The sequence below is a fragment of the Myotis yumanensis genome, unplaced genomic scaffold (genome assembly GCF_028538775.1).
Source record: "Myotis yumanensis isolate MYYU_CA2020_CCGP unplaced genomic scaffold, mMyoYum1.0.hap1 SCAF_1, whole genome shotgun sequence".
Taxonomy (NCBI): Eukaryota; Metazoa; Chordata; class Mammalia; order Chiroptera; family Vespertilionidae; genus Myotis; species Myotis yumanensis.
In genome coordinates, this window is record NW_027223752.1 from 16,165,676 (window position 1) to 16,178,208 (window position 12,533).

The window sequence follows — 12,533 nt, forward strand, 5'->3', positions numbered from 1 at the left end:
TCCCCTTCCAGCCTATTGGGTGGAGTCAACCATGGGAAACTGGAAGCTGTGCTGAAGGTGGCTGGGCCTCCATCAGCCAGGATCCCTGAGCCTTACCCGCGGACCAGGAATCGTGCACATGAGCGGGGAAACTAGCCTCTTCTATGCTTAAGCCATTACACCGTTTTATCATTATCCCAGCAGCTGGCTGATCTTCCCACCTCCACCTTCTGCATAGCCTGACTCCATCTGACTGACAGCCACCCAATATGGTTTCCTTGTTGTCTCCTCCCTCCACCCCAACCTAAGCTCTGAGAGGCAGGGACTCGGTTTTGTTTCCCGCCGTGTCCCCAGTGGAAGGACAGCGCCTGACATAGAGTAGTCGCTTAATAACAATCTGTTGAGCACACGAACGAGTGACTTCTGTTTTCCCCATTCTTCGTGAGTCCCGGTCTCCATAGAAAGGACCCCAAGAGCGGGAACGAGCCTCTGCCTTCACTCTCTCCTCCAACTCCCGAGCTAGAGAATTAGCCTTTATCTCTTACACTCACCCTCAGGACCCAGCCTGGGCCCCCTCCTGCTTGGCGCCCTCCCAAATCCTTCCCACCACGGTCTGTGAGAAACCGGCTGAAGAAATAAACGCAGTCACTGCAGACAAGCTGCTAAATTACCAGAATCGAGCAGGCTGAGGTATGAGGAAGCGATTCTACTCTTGTTCTAACGAGCCTGGAACGTAAACGTTTTGAACTTTCCCGTCCTGCATCGAAGCCTGGCTATACATCGGCACACATACCAGACCTCCAGATAACCTTCCGATGATCCCCAAGGGCTCGCGCCGCCAGACCACATGACATTATCCTGACCACTGGACATGACCAGACCTCCTGGCACCCATCCTCCAGGTCACCTGACAGCTGGTAATGGCCCTGGAGCGGTCCTAGGGCTAAGAATGCAAGGCCGATAATGTTCAAGAATTGTGCTTTATATTGTAAGAATTCTCAACGTTTCTTTCTTCTTTGGAACATTTCTGGGTTTTTGCCTGGACTGTTGACTGCATCTCTATCATTTATTTCTAGCCAAATCCTCCAGACTCTTTGAATTCATTCGATATCTGTGGCCTCTGTGCCCCTCAGCCCGGGGTCCCCTTGCAGTCACACCTGTCACACTGCACAGCAGGTGCGGGTGTCTGTCTTTATCACCCACCACGCCCCACCCTCTATTAGACTGGGAGACGCTGGAAGCCAGGGCTCTCTTATTCATCTTGGCATAGTCCCAGTGTCGGGCATAAGTGCCTCTTAGGAAACAAGCATTCCACAATATTTAATAAATATTTTAAAATATTTAGATAATACTTAGTTATATAAACATAAATTACTTAAGTATATACTATTTAAGTATATTATATACCTATAATACTCATATAATACTACTTAATATATATTTTATTTATTATTATTATTTATTTTTGGTTAATCCTCACCCAAGGATATTTTCCCATTGATTTTTAGAGAGAGTGGAGGGGGAGGGAGAGACGGAAAGAGAGAAACATCAATGTGAGGGAGACACATTGATTGGTTGCATCCTGCACACGCCCTGATTGGGGCCAGGGATTGAGCTGGCAACCGAGGTACGTGCCCTTGACCAAAATCGAACCTGTGACCCTTCAGCCGGCAGGCCGATGCTTTATCCACTGAGCCAAAACAGCTGGGGCTATTTTCTTTTCTTTAACTGTTGTCACTATTGCTAACTAAGAGTAAAAAGCTGCCCACACACCCTGGATCCAGTTATAAGAAGATCTAAGCTGGTACTTGGCATATTCTTCAGATTCTTCTAACAGGCTTTGGGGCCCTTAATACAGGGCGTGGCCCATGAGAGGAGGGGGGAGCCCAAACACTCTCATTGTGTCTCGGAACAAACCACCCTGGATTGGGGGTCCCAAAACATTTTCCCATTGAGGTGCAAGCCCGCCCCTGGCAGCCCTGCACACACAGGAGTTTTGTCTTTCAAAGCACCTGCCCACTTGACCCTCATGAAGGCCCTGCGGTACAGGCAGGAGACGAATACTGTGCCCATTTGACAGATGAGAAAACAGAGGCCCAGAGAGGTTCAGTGACTTGTCCAAGATCATGAGTGTGTGCTGGGCTGTCACTAGGCCCCAGGGCCCCAGACGTCCCTGCTCCATGTCTTGCCTCTCTCCGGCCTGAGCTGACAGGAGGAAACTCCACAGCAGCCTCCAGGAAGCCAGCCAGCAAGCAGCCACACAGTGAGCGGAAACTGACACTGACCTGCCAATCCCGTCAGTGCTGAGAGCTTCCCCCGATTCTAACTCTACACCCCTCCGGCCTGCGGGGGGGGGGGGGGGGGGGGGGGGGGGGGGCTCTGTGGTTAGGGTTGCAGCATCTGCTGCTGTGGTCGGAGGCCAGAGCGGAAGGACGGTACTCACTCGATTTTTCTTCTTTGACGGTGTACTCGAGCACCTCGGACGAGCCCGCGTTCAGGGAAGGGAAGTGGACACAGAGCACCAGGCGCTTTGAGCAGCTGTCCCTGCGCACCAGGAATGTCTGCAACAGAGAAGGGGGCTGCGTGAATCCAACGTGTGGGGGGAGGTTCGAAGGACAACAGAGAGATGGAAGTCATCTGGAATGTTCCAGAAACAAGGAGGCAGGGTGGACAGTCAAGCATCTCTCAGGAGAATGGGAGATTCTGGCCAACGAGCCACATGTCACCCAGCCCACGACCCCTGGCTCCTGCGTCTCAATTTCTCATTTGTCCACAGAGCGGGGCTCAACTAAATCGACGTTTCCCAAAGAATTCTGTGCTGCAGACAGAGTTAGGCAAGGGGTGTGGAACCTGCAGCGTCCCATGTCCCACCTCAGAGAGGCTGGTTCGGTTGGGGGTGTGTGTGTCCAGAATCAGCTGAGTCTGACCCGGGTGGTGGTCCAGGGTCCACACTTAGAAAAGTTCTAACGTTCGGGAGTCAGGTTAGATTTCAACTCGTCCCCACAAGTCACACAGCATGGACACCCTGGGGAGGCCGATGGAAGCGGTCACAGATATGGGTCAATTCACACTACTTTCCCCAGAAATAAAAATAGCTAATAATCACCATAGAGCTGTCTCTGTGACAGGAACTGTTACAAATACTTTGCATGCATTCACTGGCTCCTTCCTATCAATAGCCCTCTGGCGTGAGCTGTGTTGTTCTCCCCATTTTACAGATGAAGAAACAAAGGCACTCGCGGGTCCTGATGGGACCCCTCTCCTCTGGCTGCTGTGATGACTGAGTACCTACCTGCCTGTCTGGGCCTGGCGCACCGGGTGGGCCCTGTCCTCTCTCCTCCTGGGGGTTTGCTGGGGTCGAATGAGACGCTGTCTCTCAGCCTGGGGGATGTGTCTCTCTCTAGTAACCAAGCGTCACCAGAATCTAAACCAGAGCTGGCGTTTACAGCGCCCCCTTCCCCACCCCCCCTTCTGCTTCTCCAGCACTTCTGCTCAATGAAGGGGCTGCACTTCCCACAGCCATCCTGGGGAGGGGTCCCTGCTTCATTCACAAACTGTGGTTTCAAATGACCTTTTTAGCCTCTGCCGGCCCCATCCGAGCTCAGCCCTCCTTCCAGGTGATGATTGACACCTTCTAGAATATCCCCAGCCTCCAGGGGCACAGCCTCCCCCGAGGAGGGGGGCTGGGTGTCCTTGGCCAAGGAAGGTCATTCCTTCCTTCCCTGAGAAAGGACTTGGTCACTGAGCCCCCATCCCTCCCTCCACATCCCACCCGGGTCTAAGCTTCCCTCTGTCAGGCCTCACGCACCTGGGCTAGAGCTGGGAAGACCCGGAGTCCCGCCAAAGTTGCAGAGGGAAGGTTGGGTGGGGGGCGCTGGGGAGGGGGCTGGGGCAGCTCTGAGACGTGGCCCACACATGAGGGGCTCTGGAGGACCACCGAGATGGCTCTTCCCCCCTTTCCTCACCGAGGCCCACTGTCCTACCAGCCCCTGTGATGCTCCAAATTCTTTGCCATGGTTACTGTTACTATTATTATGATCATATTTCTTTGTTATTAATACAATGTTGCTATAATTGTTAAGGAAGCATTATAATAATACTAGAGGCCCGATGCACGAAATTCGTGCAAGAGTAGGCCTTCCTTCCCCCGCTGCCGGCACCAGCTTCCCTCTGGCACCTGGACCAGGGCTTCCCTTGCAGCCCCGGCTTCCTCCGGAAGGACATCCGGTCTAATTAGCATATTATGCTTTTATTATTATAGATCGTTACTATTAATAGTAACAGCTAACTCATATTGCCTCCCTCCTCCAGTTCCTTAGATTCCATGGTCTCAGTTAATTCTCTTATGCCATGGGGGTGGGTGCTATTATTATCCCCATTGTACAGGGAAGGAAACCTGGAGAATTAATCATGGCCAAGGCCACAGGTGAGTAAGTGCTGGCCCTGGATCTGAGCTCAGGCCTTAGCTTCTGGATCCCGAGCACCGCACTACCCTCCGCCCAGCCCAGAGGGTGCCCTTGCCTGAAGGTTGTGCTCTCCCTGCGGGTGCCCGTCCCCTGGGGAGCAGTGACGCCGAGAACCCCTTAGTCACGGAACGGGGGTTGGCAATGCGTTTCCCAGCCCCTCTCCTGGAGCACGCAGAGGGCGTGAGAACTCGGAGTGGACAGAGGAGGGTGGGAGGGAGGCTTCCGGGGGCAGAAATGAGGAGCAGGCGGGATGCTGCTTGCAAAGGGGCCCCCCCTGGAGGGACCCTCCCCAGGGGACCCAGCAGGCAGGCGGCTCACTTCCAGATGCCGGGACGACGCTGGGCTCCCAGCGCACCTGGCCTTGCTCTGAGCTGACCCCAGCAGCACGCGGTCTTTCAGAGAAAAGAGGTCACGCTGCCTCTTCCTCAGAGGACCAAGTGGGAACCAGCGAGGGAGCGGGAGAGGATGTGTGTGTGAGAACGAGCGAGTGTGGGGGTGATTTACGAAAATACATCTGGCCTTTGTCCCCCTCTCCTGGCAAAGCTTCAGAAACCCCTGGAATTTCCTGAGTGATAGGACAGGAGTGTCTTCTGTTGTCCACAAATAGCCCCTCGCTACCACACCTGAGTTTCAGCTAACAGGTGACTCCTGGTGGGCCCTGAGTTTCAAAAGGGGTTGGAACTGCAGCCTCCGCCCCTCCCCATAGACCTCTGGACCCTGAAGCTCAGAGGAGCCCCTGCTTGGTGACACATCGGTATGCAGGGAGGGTGATGGGCCCAGATCCACCAGGAGAGGCCTGGGGGCTTGCATGAGGGCTTGTCAGCGACCAGCCAGGGGAACAGCCAGCTATGAGTTCTGGGGGCCTGGGAAATTCCGTGGCTTCCCTGAGCCTCAGTGTTCTGGTCTGCAAATGGGATGACTAATACCGAAGACCACCCACAGAAGCAAGGAAGGAAGTCAAAGCCCTCAGGGCTGGAAGAAGTAACTGAGATACTGCACAGGAACATGCCCCACGGGACAAGGGGGTCTCCACAGATGCCCCCACCCCCCACCCCGCTGCTGGGCTTTGTCCTTCAGGCTCCCAGTCCCAGGCTCCATCTAGAACCACACGTGTTTATTGTGCAAAGAAGAGCAAAGAAGAAGGAGGGGTTTCCTGGAGAGAGTGGTCCAGTCGATGGTATGGAGCCACAAGTTAAAAGAGCGGCTAAGGCCTGCGCTCCGGCCCAGGCACCTTACACCGGCATCACCCAGTTCTCACCGCAGCCCTATGGCATTGGTACTGTTACTGTTCCCTCTGATGGATGAAGATGTGGGGCACAGACAGATCAAAGAAACCCAAGGCCATGTGGACAGGAAGTGCAGACACAGGATGCAGGCCCAGGTGTCACCGTGAGCATCTCGCTTATCTCTGCCATCACCTGTTATCTACTTCCTCGGGGGTGGTGTGAAGGGTGGAAAGCTCCCCAGGCTGGTCTCTGACAAGCCCCTCAGCTCTGAACCCGAACTCCCACCTCTGTCCGTATGGCTACAGCCTCACATAGCACCTCCTCTGCCATGGCCAAGGCCTGGGGTTCTCCTCTGAAGAGCCAAGATAGGCACTGGGGGCAGGGGGTTTTGGGTATAAGAGGCTGCGAGTTAGTGGGGGCAGGTGGGGAGGGGCCCTCACAGGTGCCTGCTGTGGGCAGAACCCCAGCCGGTGGTCTGCCCTGGCCACTGTCCTTTGGAATAAGACAGCCTGTTCCTCCTTCCCCTTCAGGGAGGTTTAGCTGCGCAGCTAGTCACAGGGCCGCTTCTGGGAAGTAACCGCGGCGTCGAAACTGTGTCCCAGTGCAGCAAACCGGGAGACAAGGCAGAGCAGTGACCCCTGCAAAGCATTCTAAGCTCCGGCGAGTGTCCTGGGCCTACATCCGGGGAGTGCAGCCAAGGTCACTGCGAGGGAGACCACCTGTGTGAGCTCCCCCGGGCCCCACCTTCACCGAGTGCCCACTGCTTATCCTCTAAGGAGATGCTTCTCGCAGAGCGGGCAAACGTGCTGGGTGGGCCACCCAGAGCTCTTCCTCCAACACCCCTGGGGGTTCCGTGTGCAGATTCTCCCAGCCCCCCTTGCTTCTCTTTCTCTACCCCCTGCAGGTAGCTGTTGGGAGGTGCAGTGCGACTAGAATCCCAGCCCTGCCACTTACTAGCTATGGGTCTGTGGGTGAGTCCCTTTTACTTCTCTGGGCCTCAGTTTCCGCATCTGCCCATGAAAGTAATCATGCCTGTCTTTCAGGGTTGCTGTGAGGATTGTTGCGATCATGTATGTGAAATGCCCGGCACAGAGTATGCACTTAAATGATAATACTTATTCAGATAAACTGCTAGCATTCACCGAGCACTAAACCACATGCTAAGATTTTTATAGGCATTTTTACATGCATCATCTCATTTGATAAATAATTATTTATAAGATGATGATGATGATGATGAATCTTTATCCAAACAAAGAGATAGAAAAAGGACTCAAAGACCATTCACGAAGTGGCAGATTAAAAATGGCCACAAATTCTTCGCAGCTTCTCTCATCCAGAGGGCACGTCTATTTCCCCAGACCTGGCAGGGTGGCCTTGGGCCTTGCTTGGACCAAAAGAATGCAGCAGAAATGACGCTGTGGCGTTCTGAGCCCAGGCCTCAGAGGCATGTCAGTTTCCACGCTCACCCTTCGGACCACAGCCAAGTGAAGACACCTGAGTGAGCCTGCTGGAGTCTGCTGGCCCCGCCGACAGCGGGCACAACCGCTGGACATGTGAGTGAGGTCATCTCAGGCCAGCCAGCTCGTCACACTGCCAGACAATGTGGCTGCACGCTGACCCTGGGAGAGATCGGCAGAAGAACCGCTCAGCAGAACTCAGCCCAAACTGCTGACCCACAGAATCGTGAGCAAATCCAAAGGTGACTGTTTTAAGTCACTGAATTTTGGAGCAGTTTGTTAAGCAACAGAAGGTAGGGACATAGCCATGGGGTAGATAAACACGCAGCCTCAGACTCCTCTCTTCCCTCTAGGAGGATTTTGCGATAAGGCCCGTGGGTCGGACACTCCCCACCCCAGGTACCGTCCCAGCATAGTGACCTGGGGTCCTTCCCAGACCCCAAGAGGCTTTCGCAAAGGTGAGTTTAGTCTCATAGGTAAATGATTGCAGTGCATGAGGCAGGGTCAGTGGGTCCCGGAAGCCCCTCCCTGTCTACCTTTGCCAGTGGGGGTTGGAGGACCCAGCTGATTTCAGTAAGGGCTGGCACAGGGATGCTTAGGGAGAGAAGTCTGCAGCCACTGCGCCCCTCCTCCTCTCCACACAAACGTATGAAGACCCAACACTCGAGACTCTAAATGGTTTTGTGTTCACTCGCCGCTTTGGCCTGGACCATGCCGAGCTGTCTGCGTTTCCACTTTTGTTATTTTAGGACTATTTTCCAGTTGCTCGGGGAGATTTTCCAATCAGGCCCATCAGGGCTGGAACGGAGTCGCTAGTGTTCCCGAGGCCACGGGTGCAGGGGCTGCTGTGCCTGTGGAGGCCGGTGATCCAGTGGCCAGAGCCCACTCTGGACGCATGCGGCCCACCTTCCCATGGCTGACTCCGGAGCTGTATCATAGCATGGAGTGGGCTTTCTCAATCCTGGCTGCACAACAGAACCACCTGGGGAGCTTTTAAAGCCCACTGATGCCTGAGCCCCATTCCAAGCCAAAGAATCAGCATTTCTAAGGCTGAGGCTGAGACGTGGTGGTTTTTTAAAAATGTATTTTTATTGATTTCAGAGAGAAAGGGAGAGAGAGGGATAGAAACATATTTGAGGAGGGAGGATCATTGATCGGCTGCCTCCTGCACGACCCCTGCAGGGGAAGCCCTGGCTGGTTTGGCTCAGTGGATAGAACATTGGCCTGAGAACTAAAGGGTCCCAGGTTCAATTCTGGTCAAGGGCACATACCTGGGTTGCAGGCTCGATCCCCTGCCCTGGTCCAGGCACATGTGGGAGGCAACCAATCAGTGTGTCTCTCTCACATTGATGTTTCTCTCTATCTTTCCCTCTCCCTTCCATTCTCTCAAAAAAAAAAAAAAAAAAAAAGAAAAGAAAAAGAAAATCAATGGAAAAATACCCTTGGGTGAGGATTAACAAGAACACACAAGAAAATACAAGATAAGCCTGGCATCTGGTAGTGACGGAAAGTAAGGGAGGGCTCCAAAAAACTAATGAGCAAACAAACAAAACCCACACACAAGGGGGCAAGTCCAAGGGACACAGGAGCCAACAGAGAGACTCCCAGTGGCCAACGCTGGAGTAATTTGAGCAACAAAATAAAGTAGAATTGGATTGTAACCCCCAGCATAAAATAAATATCCAGAGTCCATATTGGTATAAGTCAATGACTGAATAAAGAAGTAAACGGGGAAGAAGATTCACATGTCTTATGCAGAAGAATTGCAAATAATTTATGTGGCTAATCAAAGAGGTGGAGTGTGACTTTTTCCTGTGTGTGGGCTGTGCACAGTGACTTCCTTCTGAAGAGGACAGTATGGAAGGGGGAGAGGAGCAACCTTACAGTGGAGGAAGTGACAATTAATGGTCTTAGCCGGGTGACCAAGGTCAACATCAACAGTGATGAATCATGTTGCTAGTATTGAGATGATGTGATGAGAATAACCCCAGTCTGACCATCGGACGACTCGCAGCTGAGGGGCATTCTACAAAATGTCCTACCAGTGCTCCTCAAAACCGCCAAGGTCGTCAAAAACAAAGTCTGAGAAACTGTCGCAGCCATGTGACATGATGACAAGGAGACACGGCGAGAACATGGTGCCTTGGAGAGGATCCTGGCGCAGAACAAGGACATTAGGCAAAAGCTAAGGGGATCTGAATAAACTGTGGGCTTTCGTTGACACGGATGTATCAGTCTTGGTTCATTCATTGTGACCAATGTGCCCTAATAATGTTAACGTCAACAAGAGAAACCCGGTCAGGGATCTATAAGGGAACCCTCTGTACTCTCTTTGCAACTTTTCTATAAATCTAACACTCCTAAAAATAAAACAAACAGACAAAAATACCATTTGGGTGTAGGATGAATAAAGGTGGCTTTCTGATTGCCTTGTTTCTCCATACACACACACACACACAAAAATAAAAATTGGGCCAATGTGTTCCCACCTTATCAGAGAGAAGCAGGCTGCAGGGAGGGGAGAAGGGAAGTGGTGAAAGGGGTGGACATGGTCAAGGTCACATAGATATTTGGGCAAAAAGGGCCTGGATCTCCACTCTCCTGACCACTGGCTCCAGGCTGGATGAAGCACTGTCACTCACTGGTGCCAGGAGGAGTGGTCCAGGTGATCTTGGAAGACCCTATGAGCGCTCACAGCCTGAGGACCACCCACACAGTATCTGCATCTTTAAAAACACTGACGGCATTGCACTTGGCGGGGGGGGCGGTTGGACAGTTCGGTGGGGGTGACATTATGCAGCAAAGGGTCTTCCCAGCATCCCTGAAGGCCATGCCCTGCAGGCTCTGCTCCTCTAGCTGTGTGAGCTCAGGCCAGTGAGCCCAAGTCTCCGGCCTTCATTTCCCCCTGGGGATGGGGACACTGATACCAGAGAGAACTCTGTGAGGATGAATAAGATCAGGCGAAGAGCAAGATTGGGTAAAGTTGGCCAATCTTTTATGCAGCGCATGAGCTTAGGGCTTTGCTTCTGCTGGAAAATACAGCAGCTCCTGGGCAGAGTCGGTGGAAGGGCAGAGCAGGGAACAGAAGGCGCATCTGCTCCAACTCGGGGACTTTGCTGGAGGCCCCATACGTGGCAGTCATTCCTATTTCCAGGTACCATTGCCAACCCGATGGATTTTATCTCGTCCAAAGTGAGAAGGAGTCCACTGACCAACTCAGCCCATGAACTAATGAGCGTGGTCTAGCCCCCGGACACGGTGCAGCATCATAGGCTACACGGAAGGTGAGGACAGCAAAAGTGCCCAATGGCTGAAAGATACGATTTCGTCTGCGTCACATAAAACGTGTGTGTACTATGCAGCACAGGAGCACCCAGATTGCCGGGGTTCAAGTTCCAGCGTGGGCCTCACGCCCTGTGTCACCTGGGGGAAGTCACTCAACGTTGTGTCTCAGTTACCTCCTCTGTAAAATGGGCAGAATAGTCCTTCCTGCCCCAGAGGGCCGCTGCAAGGATAAACTGTGCTGATTCACGGGAAGAACTTAGACGACTGCCTGGAACGGGAAGTACTTGGGGAACAGGAGCTGTCATCGATGTGGGACTCTCCGTGGAAAAGGGCTGGAGAGCAACACATGCACTTCTAGCAAAGTGACTTCTGGGAGCAGGCTGGGGGTTGCCGGGGCCTGGGCAGGGAGGACTGGGGGTGACTGGCTGCTTAAGGGCTAAGGGGTTCATCTCGGGGTGATGCAATGTTTTGGAACTAGATAGAGGTAGTGGCTACACAACATTGTGAATGTGTTAAATTGGGCATTTGGAAATGGCTATTTTTGTGTTAACTGAATTTCACGTCGTTAAAAAAATACAAGCAAAAAGACTTGTAGGAACTGGGTTAGTTGAAAAAAACTGGTGGCAAAGAACTTTATAAGATACTTCTTATTTTATCACTTTTGTCCAGTTTTATTTTTTTTTTTGCAGTGAACACGCATATCCCTTTTATAATTGAACAAGTTAACTGTACCTTCTTTTTTTAGAAGGGAAGGGGCACGTAAGAGAAACTGCGTGGGGTGGGTGGGGGTGGCATTGGGTGAGCGCTGACTCACCCTTCCTGCGCACCGGCCCCTCTCCCGGTGTGGGGCTTACCCTACGGGGAGGAAAGTGCTATTCGAGGCTCCGTTTCGAAGGGGGAAAGTGAGACTCAGCGAATGTGAGCCTTTGCCCAACTCACAGAGCCTGATTCCAAAGAAATCTGTGGCCCCGTCGCACAGCCCCTATTTTCATGTGTAAATAAGGGGTGTAAAATGATTTCTCAGGTCTGTCCGCTTCTGGTTCTCTCTAGTCCCAGACACCTGGCTCAGTTCTTGAAGTGTCAGTCCTGCCTCCGGTGCCCAAATGCCCAGAGGGCCCACCCAGCCACACCTGCCCTGCGCTCCAGCGGGGACACCCGCTCTCCAAACAGAAACCAGCCCTCCCACCAGGCCCCACTCACTCCTGAGCTCTGGAAAAATCACCCTGGTTGGGAAGCTAATAAACATAAGCAAGGAAAGCTAATGCACAGCTCCCTGTAGCTGTACCTGCCCCACTGACCACCAGATGAAGAGACCCCCGACTCACCCCGGCCGCCTCCTGGTGCAGGATCCTGGCCGCCTCGGCCCGGCCCAGGCCCAGCTGCAGCCACACCGGGCACGTTTTGACGAGTTTCTCCAGGACGCTGATGCCCCGGGGAGCAAGGCAGTTCTTCGGGGTGACTGGCGGACAAGGCCCCATGCCATCTTCCTCCTCCTCTTCCTCTCTTTTATCAACCTCTGGACTAGGACTGAAAACAGAATCAAAAGGTCAGCCGATTCTGCAGCCCCACAGGGAGGGGTTTAGAACCAGTGGGGGCTCAATGCAACCTGCTGACTTATTTAGCATCTAGGAGCCAGTGGCCCCCAAGGGTGTTAAAAATGAATGAACTCTTCACCTTTCAGTGCTTATAACAAAACTAGAGGCCCGACGCACGAAATTCGTGCAAGGGTAGCCTTCGCAGCCCTGGCTGCCTCGCGGCCCCAAGGCCCCGCCCCCACCCACTGGTCGTTCGGGAAGGTCATTCCGCCCGTCAGTCGATTTGCATATTAGGCTTTTATTATATAGGATGGGTTAAACATAGATAGAAACCACCAGCGGTAGGACAACACTGGAGTGAACCTCACAGAAACACAATGTGAGGGAAGTAGCTAATCCCAGCCCAGGGTGGTTCAGAGGCCTGAGGGAGGGATGAGCCAGAGGGCGCATTCGAGCAGAACTCTGAACAGGATTTTAAGAACCTTTTTAGTGAACATGTAGCTTACACACAGTGAAATGCACCCGTCTCTAGCATACAGTTAGACAAATTCTTACAGTGTCTATGCCTGTCGGCTACAACCC

At 53.0% G+C, this 12,533-nt stretch overlaps 1 protein-coding gene across 1 annotated transcript in view; it reads right to left on the reverse strand.

The window, feature by feature from the left end:
• LOC139010326 (ras and Rab interactor 3-like) overlaps positions 1 to 12,533 on the reverse strand; it is a 108,668-nt gene that overhangs the window by 63,049 nt on the left and 33,086 nt on the right. The window contains 2 exon segments of the mRNA XM_070414614.1: positions 2,423 to 2,540; positions 11,742 to 11,943. Coding sequence (XP_070270715.1) covers positions 2,423 to 2,540; positions 11,742 to 11,943 — 320 coding nt within the window.